This window comes from Notolabrus celidotus, chromosome 7 (genome assembly GCF_009762535.1).
Source record: "Notolabrus celidotus isolate fNotCel1 chromosome 7, fNotCel1.pri, whole genome shotgun sequence".
Taxonomy (NCBI): Eukaryota; Metazoa; Chordata; class Actinopteri; order Labriformes; family Labridae; genus Notolabrus; species Notolabrus celidotus.
Genome location: NC_048278.1, coordinates 7087220 through 7110400, shown reverse-complemented (window position 1 = coordinate 7110400; position 23181 = coordinate 7087220). Strand labels below are relative to the sequence as shown.

Sequence of the window (23181 nt, the reverse complement as noted above, 5' to 3'; positions counted from 1 at the left end):
ATTACTCTCCTTCAGTGTCCGCTGCTTACTGTCTCCTTCAGTGCAGCAGCTCCTGTTGCACCTCCACTCCATCCAGAAGCCCATTGCATGCCCCTCCCATACTGCCTGAGGGACTGAACTATGCATGCATACACACACACACACACACACACACTCACACACACACACACCCTCCCCAACAAGTGTGATGAAGAATCGGTGCTCTGCCTACAAACAGGCGGGGCGCACAGCCTCGACAGCACAGGAACAAAAAGTGGCTGATTCAGCTACTGAATGATAGATAGAACAGAGGGAAGAAGAAAGTGACAGCATCATTTTGTGTTCTTGGCTTTGAGTTTGTTTGTGTGTGTGTGTGCACGTGTACATCAGACTGTCTGTGCACCAGCAGACAGCAGCCCACAGGTCATCAATGGAACTGTCAGATGATCCAAGGTCGAGGGGGCAAGAGGAGGCCCCCCCAGCACTCTTGCCTTCTGGGTCCCCCATGAGGAGCAGCAGCTTCAGCGCCTTCCAGCAACAGGGCTACTCTGCATCCATCTTTCTCCGACGTAAAGACAAGCTGGAAAAGGTGAGTGAAGTACCTCTCAAACATCATGTCACAACTTATTCAGCTGTATATCTATCATCTCAAAGCCAAAGAGGCAACATTAAAGTTTGAAATTGTTTACCATCAGGGGCAATTTGTGAAACAAATATTTAAGTATCTTTAATCTGAAGTGAGTAAAGATAAAATGAAGAGAAACATATAAGTGTGAGGTATGCAGTATGTCCTCCCTGAGCCCAGGAGACACATTAGTTGATTATCAATTGAATAACCATTCATCCTGCATGCCTCAGTCTCAAGCAGGAGAATAGCTGCTGTGCATTAGAGCCTCCAATGAGAATTGATTACCTCTGCTGTGGCCACACTCTGTACACACACACACAACACACACACACACACACACACACACACACACACACACACACACACACACACACACACACACACACACACACACAAACACACACACACACACACATAAAGGACATAAGTTACAGTTTCCTCAAGATATATTTAGTTTTTCATTTCTCACTGATGTGTGTTTGAGTCAAAGAGTTTCTTTACTCACAAGCAGGACAGAGCTGAAATAAAAAACAACAATAAGTCTTTTTAATCTCAAAACAAAAAGGACAGGAGATGGATAGTGAACTGATTCTCTATTTATTTTTCTGACAAAAATTCCAAACATTTGCTGATTCCTAAACAGATATCTAAAAAAGAAAACAATGTTGAATCTGTAGAACAGGAACAAGAAGTGCTGGAAGCATGCTGGTTCCTGCTGTCATATTGTCCAATTGCTTTTCAGCAGGCTTTGGTTGTATGAAACTGTTCGTACATTGATGAATCTGATGCAGTGCCAGAAATGAGCAAGCCCAGTTTAATGTAGCATGCAACATCTGCATGTTTAGGCCATCTTAAGAAGTGGACATCTTTCTACTTTTACCATTGTTTTCTATGTAGCTTGACTTAAAGGACAACAGGACAAAGGAGTTCTAGCTGATCTGAAAACATTGCTCAATCAATCAAGCCTATTCATGTCCTTCAGGTATGAGACAGTACTCCTCACATAGATAGTACATCATTCACCGGCTGCACGAGAAATCTTTCAACATTTTGACCCTCTGAGTGGCCTTCAGACAGCATTTTGTTGTTCATGCCCATTTGGTAAATGAATGAACGCACATGAAATGTTCCTCTGCAAGCTAGCATAATCAAGTAAGAGCTAGATGTAATTATTGAGACATGCTGTGTTTGAAAAAGATTGAAAATATTAACTTATATATAAAGCACGTACCTGCTGATTCAGCTGGTCGGTGATGATTGAACATGGCTGTTAACTGATAAACTGAACCAGCATTGGAAAATAACTTCATATGACACAGCACTTAAAACTATTTGGTGGATGGTCAAGTGTCTCCATTACGGCACAAGATGGCTGGACTCACAAACTGCTCGCCAATTGTGTCTTTAGAGCAAGAGAGAAGATCACATGGACTGGGATGTAATCACATGACCAACAGGGTTTGAGATATTCTTAATCCCTTTAAATAAAGTATATGATCACTAAACTAATGGATTCTGAGATTATACAATTCAACTGAATGTCATTATTATCAAATTCAGTACTGGAGCCTCCTCAGCATAACCCCAGCCCTCACAGTATAACTGTATAAAACGCAGAGCGTGCATTAGCATCTGTAGTTCATCCACTTGATTGTCGAGTTGCTGCACCTGCCTGAGCCAGAGCATCTTTGCTAGATCGTACAGTAATGAAACTATAAATCTTTATTGAACTGTAGATTCTAACCAAAGTTTTGTAGTTTGTCATTTAGTCTGTGTAGCAGGGTCAGGGATGCCCTACCTTATCAGTCTGCCGAGTTCTACCAGTCTAGTTTCAGCAGTGCAAACACACACACACACACACACACACACACACACACACACACACACACACACACACACACACACACACACACACACATACACACACACACACACAGACACACAGTTGCCAGCCTGAATAGGGAGCTTTTGCCAAGAACGACAGTGTCTAAAAGTGAAAATGAATGTCTCTATCTCAGTGGGACCTCTCGCACTGGGACACTGACACTGCACAAATGCTCCTTTCTCAACTTCGCCGTCCTTGGAAGACTTCTTGTGTCTAGCCAGAATGTTACTGACACAATAAGATTGTTAAGTCCTTGGTGTTAGGCCTGCTGAAAACTGTTGCCTTACTTGGTCCTTCAACTCTCACACTCTCTGGGTTCATAGAGCTGGTTTTCACAGGGAAGTCAGTCTCACAGGGTTTGCACTTGGTCTTGAAATACTGTTCCAAGATGCCCATCTTTGGCAAGGCCACAGTCACATTGCAGAGAAGACAGATGGGTTACAAATTTGAGCAAACAAAATTTAAAACAAACATTTATAATTAATGTGTTTTTTGCTATTTTAGCTCAGCTTATCTTGTTATTTGAAAGTGAAGCGTGATAACTAAATGATTTAAAGTTGCAAACAGGTCTGTAAACAATAACCAGGGTACAGAAAGGACCCATTTTAAGGCTTTAGTTAACTGCTCTCTACATTACCACGCCAGAACCATTCACCATTCACCATTCACCATTCACCTCACAGACCACATCATGGTTAGACAATAGCTCATGTGCTCCCTGATAGGGTGGTTCCAGCTTTGGGTCTTCTTTTTGCTTTTGAAGGAGTCAACATGATCCCTTTGTGTTTCTGACGATTGGTCGGACAGAATGATTACCGTGAAGCTCTCACCTTGGGCTCTGGAAATTGTTGCAAACATTTTATTAATGTCATCCCTACAGCAGACATTTATATTGAGTATTTTTACAGCCAGCTCATGGTCTGTGATCTGACATAATCAGCTGCATAACTGCACAGGGACTCAGGATGTTCTGGGTGCACTGATACACACTGTCCTGTCACATCAAACAACACTTCCCACTCGCCCAAAAGCCACAGCACTTTGAAATTCAATGAATTAATTGGTCGTCGCCTGCAACAAACGAGGTTCAGGGTTGATCTCTGGCCAGTGCAGTCGTGCGTATGTGTGTGTGTGCATGTGTGTGCGTGTGTGAGATGGAGGAGGTGAAAGAGAGGAATAAATGGAAAAAGCAGAAATGTGTACAAGGGATGATGTTATTTGTATGCAATGTGTTAACACATGGGTGTTTTAGCTTATTTTAAAAGAACAATGAAAAATAAGAGGATCAGAGCTGCCTCACTAGAAACAAGTTGAATTTCTGTATTTTTTCCCCTATGACTGAAATCATTTATCTTAGATGAGAGGCTCTCTTTTTGTACCTCAAACAGGGTTGGGTTTTTTAGGCCATTGCAATTGTAGGTTAGAAGAAAATCTCAAAACCAGCTTTACAGAATTCCATAAAAACGATAACAATTATTAAGATTGACCGTTTGCATACGGAGCAGATGGTACTGCCATGTTGTCTTATTTAGAGCATGCTTAGAATAGCAGATAAGAAAAAGAGAATTTAACATTTAAGAACCAAATTGCTAGTTCAAATATGTGAATTGGAAAAAAAAAAAAAGAAAAGAAACCAAGATAAGTGATCAAAGCCTTTTTTCTTCAAACACAATTTGAAATTCACCGAATTTATTTTCAGTTCACCCAACCCCTCCCCTTATTTCTTTTACGTCTGCAATCAAATTAAAAGAAGAAAAACAAAGCGTCTGGTTCATTCCACTGAGTGGTTGGTGTTTTTTCTTTTTTTAATTCCATCCAGGAAGTCATGAAAACAACTCAGTCATCAGATAAGATCAATTAAGGATTTTTTTCTTCTCTTTTATTTTGCTTAATTTGGCCTGCAGGTTGTTTCTATCTGTATCTGTATCTGTATCTGTATCTGCATCTGTATCTGTATCTGCACCTCATCTACAGCCCCTCTGGCATGTGGCCCGTGGCGTAGTGCCCAGCCTTCACTCAGCACATATCACCCTGCCTATGACGCTGAGGCAACATTTAAAAAAACAAAAACATGGCTCTGCACACATGGAAGTGCGCCGCTGAGCTGTCGGTGTGAAGGTGAAACACCTTTACTCAGGTGTCCTTCATTGACACTCAGTGGCATAACGCATGCATGACTAAATGGCAAAAACTAAAAACTTTGAGGGATTTAAAACATACCTGGAAAAGAACAGTTTTGCTGATTTGCAGAGCAGAAGCAGCAATGAAGCTGGTAGATTTAAAGGTGACATATCATGCAACATCGACTTTATAATGGTTCTCTACCTGAAATATATGTCCCTGGCATGTCTACAAACCCCCTGAAATGAAAAAAATCCATTCTGCCCCTGTTCTGATTTCTCCACCTTTCTGCAAATGTGTGCTGAAACGAGCCGTTTCAGTTTTCCGTGTTTTTCATACGTCACAACGACATCCGGTCTGTAACGGAAGTCAGAGCTCGGAGCTTGTTCAGCCCATAGACTGTATAAAATACAACTCAACTCCTCCTCCATTTTTCATTACCTGCACAAATGTGTGCTAACAAGGAACTCAGGAGGGAGGCATGCTAGTTGTAGGCTGTCTTAATAAACACAAAGGTCGGTTTTACACCCCACGTCTGCAGATTTGAAGATCTAGTGGATGATTTTTATTTATCATGGAAAAGTGCTAGCGCTAGTTAGCCTAGCCACATAGCTACATGTTCGTAGCTCTGTACCAAGACACACGTCGACATACTGATAAATAAAACAACAAGAAACACTAAATCTCTGACCAATCCTTCAGAAAGGTCCTGCTTCAGGCGCCTCTCCGTCAGGATCAGATTCTGGATCAAATTCAGAGGGTTGAAGTAACGTGGGTCCGTGAGCAGCCGTGTTTATTCAGCCAACATGTAAACATTAGATCAACGTGCTGGAGAGCCGAGGCCACATCCACTTCCTGAGGGGGCGTGGTCAGAGAGAAAACAGACTGTTCTGAGCAGGGCTGACAAAGAGGGTTTTTCAGGCATGCCAAAATCTGATTTCAAAGTGTTTTTTTGAGCATAAACTTTAAAGACATGTTTTGGGGACCTCTTAGACCAATATATATTGATGAAAAAGAGCATAATATGTCAACTTTAATAACACTGGAATGACAATCAACAAATGTTTACTTGTAGAGCATTAAATAAAGCATGTCTAGTTTGCACCGAGACCAAATGTTAATCAATCTTAATCAATCAATCTTTATTTGCACGTCGCTAAATCACAACAAAAGTTGTCTCAAGACACTTTTACAAACAAAGCAGGTCTAGACCACTCCATGTCAAAATTATGAACAGAGACCCAACACCAAGACAGGATAAGACTCAGCCTTACCCCACCTTAACCACCATGAGCATTGCACCTCGTAGTATTTAGCTAGTTACAGCGGTGAGGAAAAACTTCCTTTTGACAGGCAGAAACCTCGAGCAGAACCAGACTCATGTTAGACAGACATCTGCCTCGACCAAGTTGGGTCTGGAAAGAGGGATAGAGGAGAATAAAAGATAGAGGTAGCGGTGATAGTAACTCAACATATTAGCAGACACTGGGCAACAGTTGTGAGTACAAACTTCCTTTTAACAGGTAGGAACCCTAAGCAGGACCAGACCAAGCAATCTGCAGCAACTGGATGGACAGAAAAAGTGGAACAGAGAGACACGCAGAAAAATAAAGATGGATAGAGACAAATGGCCAGACGAGGAGATGTACTGACAATAATAGAAACAAAAACAGCTGATAGAAACAAAAACAGCTGATAGCAACTTATTGTGACCATGCTGAATTAAGAGTAGAAATGTAACTTATATTACACTAGGAAACATAAGGGTTTTGGTTTGTTGAGCACCTGATTTGAAAGCATTTGAGTGACTGAATTTCAGCACTAAGCAGGACCTAAAGTATGTCCTAACATAATGAAAATATGCTTAAACAACCTTAAAACCCTTACAATACTGGTGAGTCAAAACTTGAAGAGAATCAGAGGTCCTGGTTCCAGTTCTTGCTACCAGGAATCCTGGACCAGGATAAGTTTTACTGCAGTAGAATTTGCTCTTTCATGTTGGCCTGAATGCACCTTATAGTATGGCTCTTAAAGATGAGAACTAATTGGTCCCTTGTGTTGGAGAACTGTGCTTCACATTATCAGGTAATTATGTCCTGTACAAAGAGTCAAGGGGATACGAACAAACCGGCTACGGCTGCAGTGACCTCTGAACTGCTCTCCTGCAGACAACACAGCTTGAAATGCAAACCCATCAAAAAGAGCATTTGCATCTGTTGTATAAAAGGAAGAAGAAAATGGACTGATAAGATTTCCATGCATTAGTATTCAGTGTTGCATCATGGGGAATGACTGTACAGTGAGTAAATTGTCTGTGTCAACAGTTTCCTAGCATGACAGCCAGTGATTGTGAGCTGGAGAGGTTGTGTTCATGGTGCAGCTCAGTTAACAGTTGCCCTGTGGCTCTGTCCGAGCTGATGGTCCATGCTCTTAATGGTCAGGAGCACAGAGATATCCCATCCTCTTCGTCACCTTGTTTCCCCTTCCTGCTTGAAAATGTGTTAGCTTGACCTCATATATGCAGCTTTGCGAACATTGACCTCTCCTGGGATGTGGTCCAAACATTTCTGTCCCCTCTGTCTCTTTCGCTGTCGCTCTGTTTTTTCACTCACAGACGGGGCGAGCAGAGGGCACAGACAGGGACAGACGCAGCAGGTTTACCTGCTGTGATTTTGTTTTACTGCAACCAATGTTTCTCTAGAATCTCACAACACACCCCTCAAAGGATTTGTAATTACAAACCTTTCTTACTCTGATCCTTTTGGACATGATGAATGAATCAGTAAGAGAGAAAAGGAGGGGAAGAGAGAGGTATTACCCGCAGACTTCTTCTTGAGGAAGACGCTTGAGATACTGAATGAGAGGTTACATTTTAATAGCGCAATCTAGAGAAACAGAGTAGCCCACATTGGCTATATACAGTATACTGACTGACCATGATGCTGAGTTGCAGACTTTCCAGTACATTAAACTACACAAAGTGTAATCCTGAAAGCAGTATCTTTTTCTATTTTCTCCACAATCTAGCCAAACACAGTGGGTACTAGTTGCATGTTAGCAGGCTGACATATTCACAGCCATATTGCAAAGACATATTTTGAGTTTCAGGAATTAAAAAAGTTAAGTTTGGTCAGTTACAATATACAGTTTAGTTGAATTGGTAATGGAGTAATGCTAACTTAATAAGCTGAGTTAAATAAATGGGTGGGGAACAAGCGGCAACCTCCGGTCTCAAACTATGAAGCCCATGCAGAAGTGTTATAAAGTGCAATTCATCGAGCATCTGCTTGAGGTTGGCTGCAGAAACACCGGAAACCATATAGACACCAATTCAAAAAAGACGATCTTTGCAGCAGAAATAAACATGTTTACAGCCTGGTTCAAAAACGGCTTGGCTCTATGTAGCTGATTTCTCTGTCGGCACACACTGTACGGGGGTTGAATTGTTTTCTAACGTGACGGTTCAGAAGATATTAAGATTACGAGTTTTTGCCCAAATAAGGACATGACTGACTTGACTCCCGGTCGGGAACACATAGCTGTTGGCTAAGAGGCTCAAACCACGCCCCTTTACGCCACACTTTGACTGGTTGAGTTCCACATTTCCAATATGGCTGCCACCGTCGATTGGCTTCAGAACAGCGCTCAGGATGGGTGGCGTCACTGATACTACGCCCATTATTTATACAGTCTATGGGGGGGAATGATTGTTTAAACTAAGTATCTTCAGTTACTGTAACTCAGTTAATAGTACATTCAGCTGAAATGTTCCATTCCATTAGGAGCTCAAGTACATTGAACGTAGTCCACTTCACTTATTCAACTAATTATTCTTTACTTTAAAATTTGAAGGCAACAAGTAACCTTAATTTTTTAAAGTTGAGTCTACTTATCTGGGTTTACAGTGTACATGCAGATGTTTGTCAAGTGCGCAATATGTTCACCACCTTAGCCTGTAAGGATGCTAACATTTGCTAACCAGCACTAAACACAAACAGCTGAGGCTGTTGATAGATTTATCATTGCAGATATTTATTTACCAAATTGGCTCAATTTAAACTTTGGTTATAAAAAGTCAGAGATTCGGCATGGGTCATCATGAGGCTGGCAATAAGATTTTAATCAAATTTCATCAACTAAAAGTGCTCAAATTGTATTTGGCAAAAAGCTGCAAGATATAATTCAGTCAGTCAGAGAGAAGGTGAGTAAGGTGAGTTGTACTTGGTGTAGCACCTTTCAAAGCACGTTCACAAAGATGCATCACAAAATATTAAAATAATAATGATAAGCATTGTGTCTGTTCAGTATGTTTTAGTACGACAACAACTTTCTCAGAAATTTCATCCCAGTAAACTTAAAAAAAAACAAAAAACATGTGCACCGTCCTCCTATCCTTCCTTAATTTCTCCCCGGCCTCCCACAAGAGCCCTCCCTTCCACCCTATACAGTGTACAAGCCAGAACAGCAGCAGCTTGCCTGCAGTCAGCAGCATTTGTTGTTTTCTGCTTTAAGGCAACACTATATTCATCTGTGAGAGAAGGAAATGGGTTGGGGCAAATAATAGAGTGGAATAGAGTGTTGGCATATTTCATTTTCCACACCAAGGCTCTTTAATGTTCTTCTGAGCAAATGGGCGAGGCAGAGCTTTCGATTTGAAAGTGAAACATGAATGAGTGCTGTGCAATCTGGAGCATTACTCAAAAGCACATTTATTACAATGATTTAAACACCCTGGGGATTAAAGCAGACCGAACTGCTGACTTACGGTTCATTGGTAATGAGAGCAATAGGACTGTTTGAAACTCTTTTGTCTTCTCTGGACAGAACTATGTGCATATATGTGTCCGAGTATGTGTCTGAGGGTGTGTCTGAGTGTGTGTCTGACTGTGTGTCTGAGTGTGTTTGCACCACCAAACAAGTTTGAGCCAATTTAGCTTTTTTTTTTATCTTCAGCTGTCAGACACACTGGATCACCAGTGGCATGTTTCTGCATCTGTCCCATCTGTAGCCAAGCCCAACTGCTCTCTGCAAGATGAGATTTGTTCATAAGGCAGATAAAAGAGGAAGATAATGAGAGAAGAGGAAAAGGAGGGAGGAACCAAGGAGGGAGGGAGAGGAAGGGGGTTGCTGGGGCTTGGAGCCAAAGCTTTGTATTGGTTGTAGAATGAGAGGGGCTGGTCTTTCTCCATCTCTCTCACCACCTCCACTGAGAAGCAGAGAGTGAGCAGAGCGCACACACACACACACACACCTAAACACACACACACAGAGAGAGAGAGTCAGGGGCTGGAGGAATCATGTCAGGACATGGGGCGGACCAGGAGCTGGAGAGTGCACACACAAACCTTTCAGGGGAGTTAAGAAGCAGCAGGATGAAGACTGTGGCGAAGCGTGAGGACATCACAGTGGGACACACTGAGGAGTGGGTGAGGAAGACGGAGAGGCAGACAGATAAAGATGTGTGATTGAGCTGCTGCTCCCAAGCCGTCACAGAAGTTAGAATGAGTGCTACTCTCATGACGGGACCTCCCCCACAGGAGCCCATGAAGGTGATGTTTATGTCCCTTACCTGCGCCTGCTTCACGCTGCTTTTTCAGTATCTTTTCAGTGAATATCTCATTTTCTGTTGTCAGGATTTTAGTGCATGTACACCTGAGGCTTTGCTGGCTCCAAATGGACTTCCATGTTATTCAGTCATTGATGAAATTGAATGGAGCTTTTGGGTCATTGAATGTGTTTATTAAAACCAAGTTTGTGCTCACCCCTTAACTTCAGATTTTTGATTAACTGAATAATGCTACCTTTGAATGATGAAAGGACTGTATTAATATAGAGCGTTCTCTAGTCTTCTGCTCATTCAAAGTGCATTACATGTCACTTTCACCCATTCACATAATACACACACTGACGCCAGAGGCTGCTCTGTGAAGTGTCCATCAGTATTAACTAATCTCATTCACACACCGCTGGAACAGCCACCAGGGACAGTTTGGGGTTAGGTGTCTTGCCCAAAGACACTTCAGCATGTGGGCAGTGGGACTTAGGATTGATCCCCCAAAACCTTTCAGCTGAGAGACCACGTCTTTACCACGGAGCCACAGCTGCCCCATGTTGAATTAATTGATCAATTAATTGATAAGACAGTAAAAAGTCAGGAAATGGTATTAAAAATTCACCACCAAAATTTCTCACAGCTAAAGGGAATGTTTTTTAATTGCTTGTTTTCTTTCCAAACAAAATAAAAAAACGCAGAGATTTTCAATTTATCACCTTATGCATTAACAAACAGTAAAAGTAATAAATCCAGCTTGTTTGTGACATTTTAATTTAAAGATGACTTGATCAATCCGTTGATAATCAGAGTTGATGCTTTTTCATTTTTATTAACATTGAGGAAAATACTGTTATATTCTCGAATATATTATTTTTGGATATGTGAAAACATAACTTTATATGAGAAAATCAAATCAGCAAATGATTGTAAGTTTGTTAAAAAAATTTCTTTAAAATATTAAGATAATTTGTAGTTATTTTTAGTAATAAATGAGCTCAGGAAATGTATAAGGAATGCTGATCAGTGCAGTTCTAGTACACTTTAAATTACTTGTTGTTTCTGAAGAGTACAAAAATGAAGGGTGTTTCATTAATTTTAGTATGAAACAAAATCATTGTGTTATATTTTTCTCATTTGAGAAGCTGGAACGAGTTAATGAAGGACATTTCTCCTCATGATTGTAAAGAGATTAACTTTCTTCAATTGGCTTTTCTCGGTAAAGAAAAACACCTCTGGAAATGCATTCTTCATTCTTCATTCAGTGCGCTATTGTGTGATTTTCAGGAGATCTTGTCTCATACTTCATCTAGATGTCAGTCCACTGACCTGTCTCCTCTGTCAGTCTCATTCTGTATCATGAGGCTTTTTTCTTCTAGCAGCTATGCTCACAAGTCAGACCTGCTCCTCGTCTCTGCTGGATGTGGTGAAGAGCTCAGAGGTCTCAGTGGAACACAGAGGAGTATAAGGTGCATCCGGCTGGCACCAGTTTTTCGGCCTCATCGCCTGAGACAGACAGTGTGGAGAGGAGTGGGAGATCAGGTTGACAAAGATCCACCACCCCCCATTTTTCTCCATGACTTCCTGCTGAAGTGTGTTTTTCCTTTAGTTGAACACTTGGATTATGCAAAAGTTGGGAGTAATCTTTGTGGGTGAAGTAACTGCTTAGGTTACTGACCTCTTCATGCATTTTCTGTGATTGATTGAACACAACAAAAGGGAATATTTAATGAGATGCGATGACAGCTCAAAAAACCCACAATGCCAAACAGGGCAGGGAATGAGATGTTGAAAATGTGTAGTCGTAGGCAAAACAGAAGTGCCAAACTGCACTTTTAAAACAGAGAAAAATCCCCGGGCTGGATCAGGGCAATAAGGCTGCTGCATCAAAACCCCTGACCATACCGACTGCCACTCCAGCCTTATTACATCCCCTATACATATACTGCTCCACATACATGCACACTAATACAGAATTTAATATAGCTCCTCATAAATGCAACATTGTGGGGCTTCATCCTGGCACAGAGGTCATAAAACCCTGTCAGCAGGGATTCATTTCATCAACAATGCAGAAAGTAAACAGAAAAGTATAAAACAGGGTTTTATAAGAACTGGTTTTCTTCTGGTTGGGCTTCAGTCTGTATCAATTTGCCTTCAGCTGCTGAATGTCACACTCTACTTGCACTGGAACATTTGTGTAGCTGGAGGGTTCCAGCTCCAGAGTTCTGATCTCCCCGTGAGCCTGGCTGTCAAATCAAAGGTTTCTACAGTCAAAAGAGGACATGAAGTTGTTGTTGTATTGATCATGAATCCTTTCCTCTGGTCAATAATATTGATTGAGGACATTAGCATTTAAAAGCTGATAATTTCCTTTTGTACAGCCACCCTGCAGTAACTGTCATGTCAATGTGTTCCTGCAAGTTGTCAACCTGCTGTACAACATCGAGGACAGAGCTGAGCTCCACACTGCTGTGAATCCTGCATCATTTACAAAACTCACTTATATCAACAATCAAGCTTCATTTTTGAGTAAGTTATGTGTATTTGTGACTTATCTCCTAGACTCAACAGAAGTGCATCGCCATCTTTGGCCTCCTCTGCGGCTTTGCTGTGCTGTCGGCGTTGATCTTCTCCTCTGTGGACATCTGGGGGGACGATGATGGTATCACAGAGGAGAACTGTAACAGTGACTGTCGGTAAGATTCTCTGTGTGATGTAAAAACGAAACAAAAGAGAAACAAAAGGATGCATAATATCAATGAAATATTTATTAAAATAAAGCTTCATGATTAAAGTCCCAAGTCCAGAAACTGTTGATAGAACATTTAAATGCCTACTAAAGTTGAGAAGTTTAATGTGAATCAAATGTGATTCTACACTCAGTCTAAGTCTGGAACCTGCTTACCCATCATGGTGAGGGGTTTGCTTATCTTATGCTCTACTAATCTAGCATATAGCTGCAAAGATTAGAAAAAGCTGCAACCTTCATTAGCTTGAAAACTTGTGAGACACCACACCAAACTTTTTGTTCTACCACTTTCAAAGTTGTACTCATTCTCTCAGCTAGCACAGACAAGTGACATAACTTGAGGCAATTTAATCAATTTTGAATAGCTTAAATTTCCTAGGAACTAAAGCTATGGTAATAAATGAAAATGTATTACTTTTAGCATCGAACTTGTGGAGAATATTCCAGAAGACCTCCTGCTCCCGATAGAAGGCAGACCCCGGCTCTCTCTCTCTGCTGGATTCAACATACTGCTGGACCAGGCAAAGCGCTCAGTTGAGGTGGTGTCACCTGTCTGGGCCTTAAACCCTTGGGATCTGGAAACAACACCAAGCACTGCCAAACAGGTACAAAGTCAGAGCAAGGAGTCTGATTTAATCTCTGCCACATTTCTGCAGAGCATGAACCTGCTAGCTGCATTCCCCAGGGGGGTTTGTAAGAGGAAATGCAATTATTTTCTAGTAAATCTGTGTGTAGTCTTTTAATGAGGTTAGTTCTGCAGAGATGTAAAGTATTGGCCCTTAAAAAGACATTCAGACATCTGTGCTCAACTAATAGAGAACATCCCTCTCCTCTTCAGGGTCAGCTTTTGTTCCAGAGGCTGCTCAGCCTGAAATCTCATGGGGTTAAACTGAAGATTGCAAGCAGTCTGACTAACTCCCCTGAACTGAAGACCTTGGCAGCACACAGTGAGTGGCTGTCATATTTTCATTTTACAAAAGCAATTTGTTATGCCACTGTAGCCAACCAGAGAGGAGATTTATGGTATGGAGGACAGGAACTGCCAAAATAGAAAATTAATAAATATGTTTTTTTCTTGCTTCAGTTATATATTTTTCAACTCACTTTCATTCCTTGAACACAACACCAATTTTAGACCCACTTAGACCCAAAGGATCGAAACCACTTCTGTTTATATTGTTTAACACCTTTTTTAATGTAACAATAAATGGAAAGGTCACGTGTCATCAGGTGCGCCATGCCCATTCAAGCAAGTACGGCACGTGCCCCACCATTTTTTGTTTTGTTTTTTCTTTTAAGGTTATTTTTAATACCTTCATTTTTTTTATATCTTATAGAATCCTCTTAATAATAATAATAATAATAATAATAATAATAATAATAATAATAATAATAATAATAATAATAATAATAATGATGATATTAATAATAGTTATAATAATAATAATAATAATAATAATAATAATAATAATAATAATAATAATATTGATAATAGTTATAATAGTTATAATAATAATAATAATAATAATAATAATAATAATAATAATAATAATAATAATAATAAATGAATTTATATAGCACCTTTCAGAACACAGTTACAAAGTGCCTTTCACCAAGGGTACGAATACACAGGCAGATTAAAAAAGCATGGAAAAACATGGAAAAACATAATGGACTGTTAAAAGTGCGTGAAAAATACTGTCAGGTTGTGCTGAAAATACAGTAAGTAAACAATTGAGCCAATAAAACAGTAAAACTGGATTCACAAAAAAACATGATCATAATCATATTTCGAGTTAATGCAAGTCTTTTACTGTCTAATGCCATACCTAAGAAAACACCCACCCCTCTTATTGTAATTGGTTTCATCCAAGTGTTACTGTTAAATGTTTTTTGGACTTCAGGTGTTTAGAGATTCAACCCTTTTAATAAAAACTTGTTAAGAGTTCAAATTATTCATCACTGGTTACGGATTTGATTCATCTCTTGTTCAAGTATTTTAGCATAGTTCTCGCAAGCTCACTTAAGTTGTGAGATGTTATCATCTTGTCTAATGTGAGTTCAAAGAGCTGTGTGAATGTGACAGTGTGAGGGCTGTTACTATCACAGTATTACAGATGAAAGTTAGCAAAATTTTAAATCCTCTGACAATTTCAGGTCGAGATGTAGAGGAAAATATCTTCCTTCTTAAAATAAAGAAAGCCCCAGAGGATTATAATGCCAGAGGTATTTTATTTTTAGCAAGGCAATATTTAGTTGTTGATAATTTAAATGAGATTTAAGTTGAATGAAAACACCCAGATGAAATAATAAAAGTAATTCAATAAAATGAAAATAAAAGTAGTAATAGCTGGAGGTGTTGTTGTGTTGTCTAATGTTACAAGTTAGTCCTCCATAAACGTTATTTAAATAATTATATCATTATCAAAATATAGTTTAACCCTAGGGAAATGTTCCATTTATATAGAATGACTCATCACAGAACATATCACATTATTGTTGGAGTTGGTAAGGATGGAGACATTTCAGTAAAGAATGCAATTGAGATTTTTCTTGACTAAAGATAAATGTATATTCCCTATGTATTATTTTTTAATCTATATAGAAATAAAGATTATTACATCATAATTTATTTATTTATTTTGGAAGGACCCCCACTGTTACTGTGTACCCCCCAAATTTTATCTAGCATGAGGCCTCTGTGTGGCATCATGAAAATATTGGAAAAATGAATCAGATTCAATGCACAAAGAAACATTGTTAGGAAATGTATTAAAAAATAAAGCAAATTACATAATATTTTTTAATGGAAAATCTTAAATAGCTGAAGGAAGGGAAATTAATTATTTTTTGAAAGCAAATTCAAACAGAAATACCCTTTTAGGTCACGTTGTATTGAGCAATAAATCAATTTAATTTTTATTAGATTTTTGTTACATTGAATTGCCTATTTATCAATCGATAAAGTTGTTTATTGATTTTTTTCTCTTTTTTTTGGCTGTCTCCACCTTCAGTATCATATCACCTAACAACTCACCTGGCAAATGTGTTTCATTAACTATTTCCAAAGAGCCCTTCAGGTATTTTATGAATATTTTAGTCATTTTTAAGACACTACTTTAAGGTCAGCTGCAGTAAATTGTATATTTTAGCATACAGTATGTTTCGTTTCTTTCAGGGAAAACAGATTTAGGCTCATTTACACCTTTCAGTGCCAACCAGGAGCTCTGCAGGACAGGTTACACATTGTTCATTAATGCCAAACTTCAAAATGAAGGTCAGAAAATCATGAATTTGAAAATGAACCTGACTGCTTTCCTGTCTTAGTCTTTTCCTCTCCGGCTGCCTGCCTGCTGTGCTCACATCCATGTCAGACAGCTCAAGGCCAAACTGGCTCATTTCCAGGACTCCCTCCATCTAAACTTCACTTGTTTTCTCACTTTGTTTAGAGGCAGAGATTCGCTTTCTTAATATGACAGCCCTCACCAGAGGAGAACTACGTTCCTCATTCTGGATAGTGGATCGGAAGCACATTTACATCGGGAGCGCTGATATGGACTGGAGGTCACTCTCCAAGGTAATAACAGACATCAACAACATGAGTTTGCAGAGTTAAATTAGAGCAGAGGATAAATGAGCCTCTGCAGTCAGGCATGGTCAGGTCTGCAGCTCATTTCAGGAGCGAAAATAGTAACAGACGCTTTTGGTCTCCCAGAAATAATTGTTGGAGAACACACATTTAATTAAATGATAACCTTGCTACCCCACAGGGACTACAAACATAACACAAAGTCCAGATTAGTTCCACTCTACACCTGTACCTTTTGATGCAGCTACCCCGGCAACTCCTAATAGGCATCTGGGATGATTTAAGATTGCTGTCTGAGGCGGCACAGAGAGACAAGTAGCATTTCACTTTGAATTTAATATGTAATCCACAATAGTGGAGGGAGTGGGGAGCATTAGCATACTACTACTTGAAGTGATTACCTGGCACTTTTTATGCTTCAGTGCTGGCAGGAGGTAAGACTGCTGTTCAGTATAATTAAGTATGGAGCCAGAGGAAATGAAGGAAGGGACACACATACATCAATGTATGGGAATACCCACTTACACACTGACACACACACATACTGTAGAGAGTGAATGGCAGCAGACACAAAAGGAAGAAAGACAATAAGAAAGCAAAGCAAAATAAGTCTGTATTTATGATGCATGGTTGCAGAAAAAACTACGACCTCTGAATAGCTCCCTCTGGGTCAGTCACCAAAATAGCATAAACATGAAACAAGGTTCTGCTGTGCAGTTAATGACCAGGCTCGAATACATTAAGAATGGCGTACTCTAGCTCACTTTTCATCATGCTGTTTTTAGCTAAGCAGCTCAGAGGGCACTGTTAGTCTGGTGGTTGGTTCACCTCGTCATCCCACACTGAAATATCTCAGTAATGATTAAGACTGTCATTAAACTTACAGTTTTTTTCCCAGAGGAACTTTCCTCTCACTTTTGTGACCATCTGGTTTGCCTTTATCGTCTCAGTGAGGTTAATGTTTGTGGTCTTAAGGAACAGTTGCTGAGCCCTGAATCAAACTTAGTATGCACTGACGTGTTTGTGATACCTTTGATGGTCCCTTGACTTTTCACGTAGCACTGTCATCAGGAAAGTATTTCAGTTCATCCAACTCTTTGGTTTGTTACCAGGCTAAATACCTGCAAAGCTAAAGACACACTTTTCAGCTTCAGTAATCAGTGACAGTCCGTGATAACATGCTATGACTAATATTAACTAGTTTGGTGCACATGGGGAACATACCTCATAAATGCCAATGTATTCATATTATCATTGAGTATGTGTTAGCATGCTTTTGCTAGCCTCCAGCTCAAAGCTGCACTGAGCCTCACAGAGCTACTATGCATGGAAAGACTCTTTATTGCCCCTTACATCCACATACAGTGTAAACTTAACTTTCACAAAACTTTTCTGCTGCATCACCTCTTCCTGTGTGTTTCTTCCTGAAACCCTACAGAGGAAAGAACTGGGACTGGTGCTGTATAACTGCAGCTGTCTGGCGCTAGACCTGCACCGGGTCTTTTCTTTTTACTGGCAGCTCCACGACAGAGACTACATCCCCTCCATCTGGTCGAAGAGAGTTACAGCCCTCTACGGGAGGCATGATGCCCTGGAGCTACGATTCAACTCTACAGAGGCCTCTGCTTATCTGTCTGTGAGGAGCACTTTGGTTTTTAGCTGCATTATTCACTACATGTTAACTCATTATTGTACTATACGGTAAATCCACAGTACAACATAAAGCTCATATTCATAATGAATTCCTAGACTTGTTTTTATTCCTCTTAGGGCACCAATTTCCTGAATCTGGAGCAGATGGTGAATGTCTTTATCAAAGTTTCATTAAGGACTAATAACATTCACACATAGGGTGTGATTAATCATGTTAATATCATGCAGAGGAGTATCTTGGTAGGAAAATCTCAGTACCTCAGCCTAATTTGACAGTAATGAATCTTGTTACCCTCCAAGCGACAGGACGCTTATCAGTTGCATTTAGCACATTTATCATCCTATAGGAGCTCATGGAGCCATGCTGTCACAAGCTGCTGGCAGCTCCAGCTTCCTCTTCTGCCTCACTTCTTCTATGGAGATACATTGATGAAGAAATCTGCCGTGTTGTTTTCCTTGCTCTGTGCTTTGTTGAAATGTTGCACTGAAGCTGTCACACATTTAGAAAAATCGCAAACCCAAACAAACTGTTGTGTTGTATAAATTAAGAAGCCGTGTTTTAAGGCCTTTTTATTAGTTTGTTATTGCCCCTTGGGGAAAGTGCAGATGCTTTGATCCAAATTAACAACACAAGATTAATACTTATCATTTTTCTACTGTGTGGCTGGATTTTTTCCTTACTGTAATTTTTCACGTCAGGTTATATGACAGATGTGTCCTTTCTGCAGACCTCTCCTGAAGTCTTCTGCTCTAAAGATCGTACCCGAGATGTAGATGCCATCTATCAAGTCATCCAGAGTGCAAAGACGTTTATCTTCATTTCTGTGACGGACTACCTCCCTCTGGTCAGCTCGACCTTTAGAGGAACCACAATCACAAGGTATATTAGAACTTTTAATGATAAGTATACTGAAATTGAAGAACCCACTGTCCTCACCTTGAGCTTGAGACCATGTCTGATAGATGTTGTATCATCAGGTACTGGTCGCTTATTGATGAGATGATCAGAGAGGCTGTGGTGCTGCGAGGAGTTCAAATCCGCCTGCTGATAAGCTTCTGGAAGAAGACACATCCTCTCACCTTCAACTTCGTGGTGTCACTCAAGTCGCTCTGCATACAGCTACACAACTGTTCATTAGAGGTGGTGCGTGAGTTAACATCTGTCCAGATATGTTTCATGAAAACTGTCACTAAGAGTAAACAAACAAGTCTTTTTGCAACTAATAAATTAAGAAGTAATGTACAAACTGATTTTAATTAATCACATTTTTGCAGAGATTTTTCAGTCACAAGGAGCAGAAGGAAGATTTTCAACATGGACTCAACCACAACAAGTACTTGGTGACCGACAATGCACTCTACGTTGGTAGGTTATGAATGATGTGTCTGCTACAACATCACTTCACTGTCATTAACTTTTCTTTGATTATTTGAGTTTTTATTCACATGTTTTGAAGCTACAGCGAGGAGACCGTTTTCTTTGCTTAGCACAAAAACAAAAACTGGAAAACAAGTAGTTACACTTAAATAATCCACCTTATACACATGCAAACACAAACGGACAAAGAGAGGATGTAAAGAAATCTTAGAAAAAATGAATTCTCAGGCGAGTTTCAGTATCATGTTGTTTACAAGGGTTATATGGGACTCAAAGGACTGAGACCTGTTTGGTAAACTGCTTTGTGGTAGGCTCCCTATGCCAGGGCAAAGAATAGAGAATTACTTAGTGCTTCTTAACGCATCATCAATTCCTTTATTTACCCCCATTTTAGTGAGACACAAACTGTATCACGCATCACCAGGAGGAAATACCAACACTAGCACCTGAAGTCTCAGCATGCTTGTTCATGCTGTTTGAGTTCAACTCTTGATGGTTTGCCGTTTGTCAACAGGTAACCATGACTGGGTTGGGAGTGACTTTGCGAGGAATGCTGGAGTTGGGCTGGTGGTCAAGATGAAAAACAGTTTCACAGACAGGGGAGTGACAGTCATCGAGCACGTCAAAGCTGCTTTCGAAAGAGACTGGAGGTCACGTTACGCAAAGAGTCTGCAAAGCAACAAAGACCAGTACGGGAAATACAGAGACCCCCTACAAAATAAAATCCACATGGACACCAAGGAGGAGAGCAAGTGGAACGACCCTTTATCTTTATAAGCACAGAATGTCTTTCTATAACCTAAAAGCCTTGTTTGCTGCATACTCTATATTTTACAATATATGCACAATATGAAAATGTGACTTAGACTGTTAGACTTCTATTTATTTTTTGCGATGTTTGAAGAGATTCAGTCCGCAAAGACAATGTTGAGGTAATAACTTGACTCAGTTATCTTGCAAGATACAATAACTACTCAAAAACCACTAATTAATATCCATCTGTTATGTAAGCATGCCATTCTGCATGAATACAGAGAGCAATATTCAAACAACTATACTGAGATAAGCAATATGCTGATTATAAAATCAATATGATCTATGTCAAACTTTTTTGAATCAATTAGTATATCTCATAAAACTCACAGAAACTATTTGAACTTATAACTAAATGATGATGCACTTATTTTGTTCACAGATTGAATTGTTTCTTTAATTTATAACCTTTTAATGCTTTTGGATGTCTTTCTGTCTCTTTGTTACCACACACAATGCATAAAGGCTCACTTACCTATGCAATGGTATTATGAATGTGGAAACAACTGTTGATGATCTCAGTGAAAGTTTCCATTTGCCTTCATAAACACACACTTTCCATTGTTGTTGTTGTTCTGTTGTTTTTTTCTAGGTTACAGTATTATGTCATTGAGACTCTAGTTCAGGTGCGTGTTTAGAAGAGTGACCAGGGGTAGCATGGGGAACCCTAAAAGTCTGACTGGCCACCCCAAAATCTCGAGCTGGGGGTGGAGCTTCTAATATTGGACCATGTTTCAACCAAGCGGCAACCTCCGGCCGCGAGAATTGAAGCCAATGCGGAAGTGTTAAAAACTGTAGCTTGAGGCTGGCACTCATTGGAAACCACATAAAAACAAATACAAAAATGACGATCTTTACAGCAGAAATAAACATGTTTACAGCCTGGTACAAAAACGAGTGCGGATAGCTCATTTCTCGCACACACTGTATGGGGAGGGAATTTTTTCATAACGTGGCAATGCTGACTTGATTGACAGGCGGGAACACTGTAGCTGTTGGCTAGGATGCTCAAAGCCTGCCTCTTTACATCACACTCGCTCAACAGCAGTTATGTTGAGTTCAACATTTCCAATATGGCTTCCACCGATGATTGTCCTCAAAACAGCTTTTCAGAAACAGATGGGTGACGTCACGGATACTACGTCCATTATTTATACAGGCTAGGATTTCAACAGGCGACTCATTACTCTGTCTCCTTCTCAGAGTTGATTCAAGGAGTCCATTTGTAATGCAATAAAGCACCATCAACAACAACAACACAAGCTGAATCTCCTCCATGCTAAAAGGCTAACTGCAGTGTTGCACATAAGCTGACGCCACTCTGTCCACCGCCTTTTACCACATAACCCGCTGTCAAAAGGCAAACAACAATGGGGCCACAGGAACCATTTAGTTCCAGGAACTTCTGGTTGAAAAGCACCTATAGTTTCATAATCGCATTTAAATATTGTTAGTACTTTAAATTTCTGGAAATTATTCACACATCTATTACATTATTACAGGAGCAAGGAATCAGTCCATCAAATTCTATAAGCAAACTCCTGCATAATGTCCAACTGCCAGAAAAACATCAGTCTGCAGGAGTTTACATGCAACTTTTTAAAAGTACTTTAAATTGTGACTTTCTGGGTATAAAACATATTTTGAATTCTTAAATAATTTAACTTAGTAGGTTTAAAGGTTGCCAGTCTATTGTGCAACTTATGATTAAATTATTGGTATTTGTGTGCCAAAAATAATTTTTGTCACCCCTGCTCAGTGTCCAATTCTAAATAGTCTGGTCATGTCCCTGTGCATGGGGTTGCTAACATTTATTCACAGGATTTTGGACAAAAACAAAACAAAGTCAGGGGCATCTCAACAGATTGTAATCACACTCATTGCTGTGTTTCTGCCTTGCTTCCTGCTCATTTATTTAAGTAGAATGGATTAGTGATTAATGACTGTCATGATAGTTACAAGAGTGTCTCTGTTCGAAGATGCAAAGAGAAAATGAAAGATTTTGATGTACAGAGACTATTTCAAGCACAGAATCAGTCCCTGTTGTTGGTTTAAAGTTCAGTGTCTAATATTTAATCTTCTTTTGCTGCACATTAAACATACCTTGTTGATACATTTAGGAGGATTTCATTTGAAAAGTATTGGCTAATAATGAAGTATGTAAAAGAATAGCACAAGAAAGGAATAGTGCAACAAATTATTCAAGTTTGGGGTGACATTTATGAGAAGCCCCATACTCACTTAAGCAAACTGTATGGACCACATTTGTCCACTTGGGGGCAGAACAATTCAAAAACAGCTGATTTCTAACACAATTCAATACTGCCTTCATTGAATCACCATCCTACTGGACTCCTTGTCAAATCCTTTTTTGGTATCAACACAGAAACTGAGTTTAGATTATTTGATTTAAAATAGGAGTCTTTTATTTTATTTTACTAGTTCCTACTTATCTCTAAATAAAATCAGACATTAAACTATACTTTGCTATTATTAACTGACATTTGACTGGCTTTATCAAAGTTATAACTTCTGATAACATTTTAATGTAATCGTTTTTCCTCAATTAAAATTGGAATTGTTAAAATGAAAACTGTTCTTTGTATATGGTGAATGTATCTTCAAATAAATAAATATATATTTAGATTAACCTCAGAGTGAATCAGACTGATAGTAAAGAGCAAACTCAAACCTGACACATTAAGTTCATCCATATTATTACTATGATATACTAATCAATTGGCTGTATTATATATTTTTTGGTGTATATTAATATAAATTATTACAGTTTATTATTTTTTCCTTTCATTTTGAATCTAATGAATCCATAAA

General features: G+C 39.5%; 1 protein-coding gene across 2 annotated transcripts; it reads left to right on the top strand.

The window, feature by feature from the left end:
• The first annotated feature begins 480 nt into the window (after positions 1-480).
• On the top strand, positions 481-20915 carry pld5 (phospholipase D family member 5). 2 transcript variants are annotated; one of them, XM_034688268.1, is made up of 10 exons: positions 481-568; positions 12730-12863; positions 13338-13521; positions 13755-13863; positions 16366-16493; positions 17944-18141; positions 18887-19038; positions 19137-19302; positions 19434-19524; positions 20051-20915. In XM_034688268.1, the coding sequence occupies exons 1-10, from the start codon at positions 485-487 to the stop codon at positions 20311-20313; spliced, it is 1509 nt and encodes a 502-aa protein (XP_034544159.1). In that variant the 5' UTR covers positions 481-484; the 3' UTR covers positions 20314-20915. The 2 variants fall into 2 exon arrangements, with proteins under 2 accessions (XP_034544159.1, XP_034544160.1); XM_034688269.1 differs by lacking the exon at positions 481-568 and adding an exon at positions 9923-10162.
• The last annotated feature ends 2266 nt before the right edge of the window (positions 20916-23181 follow it).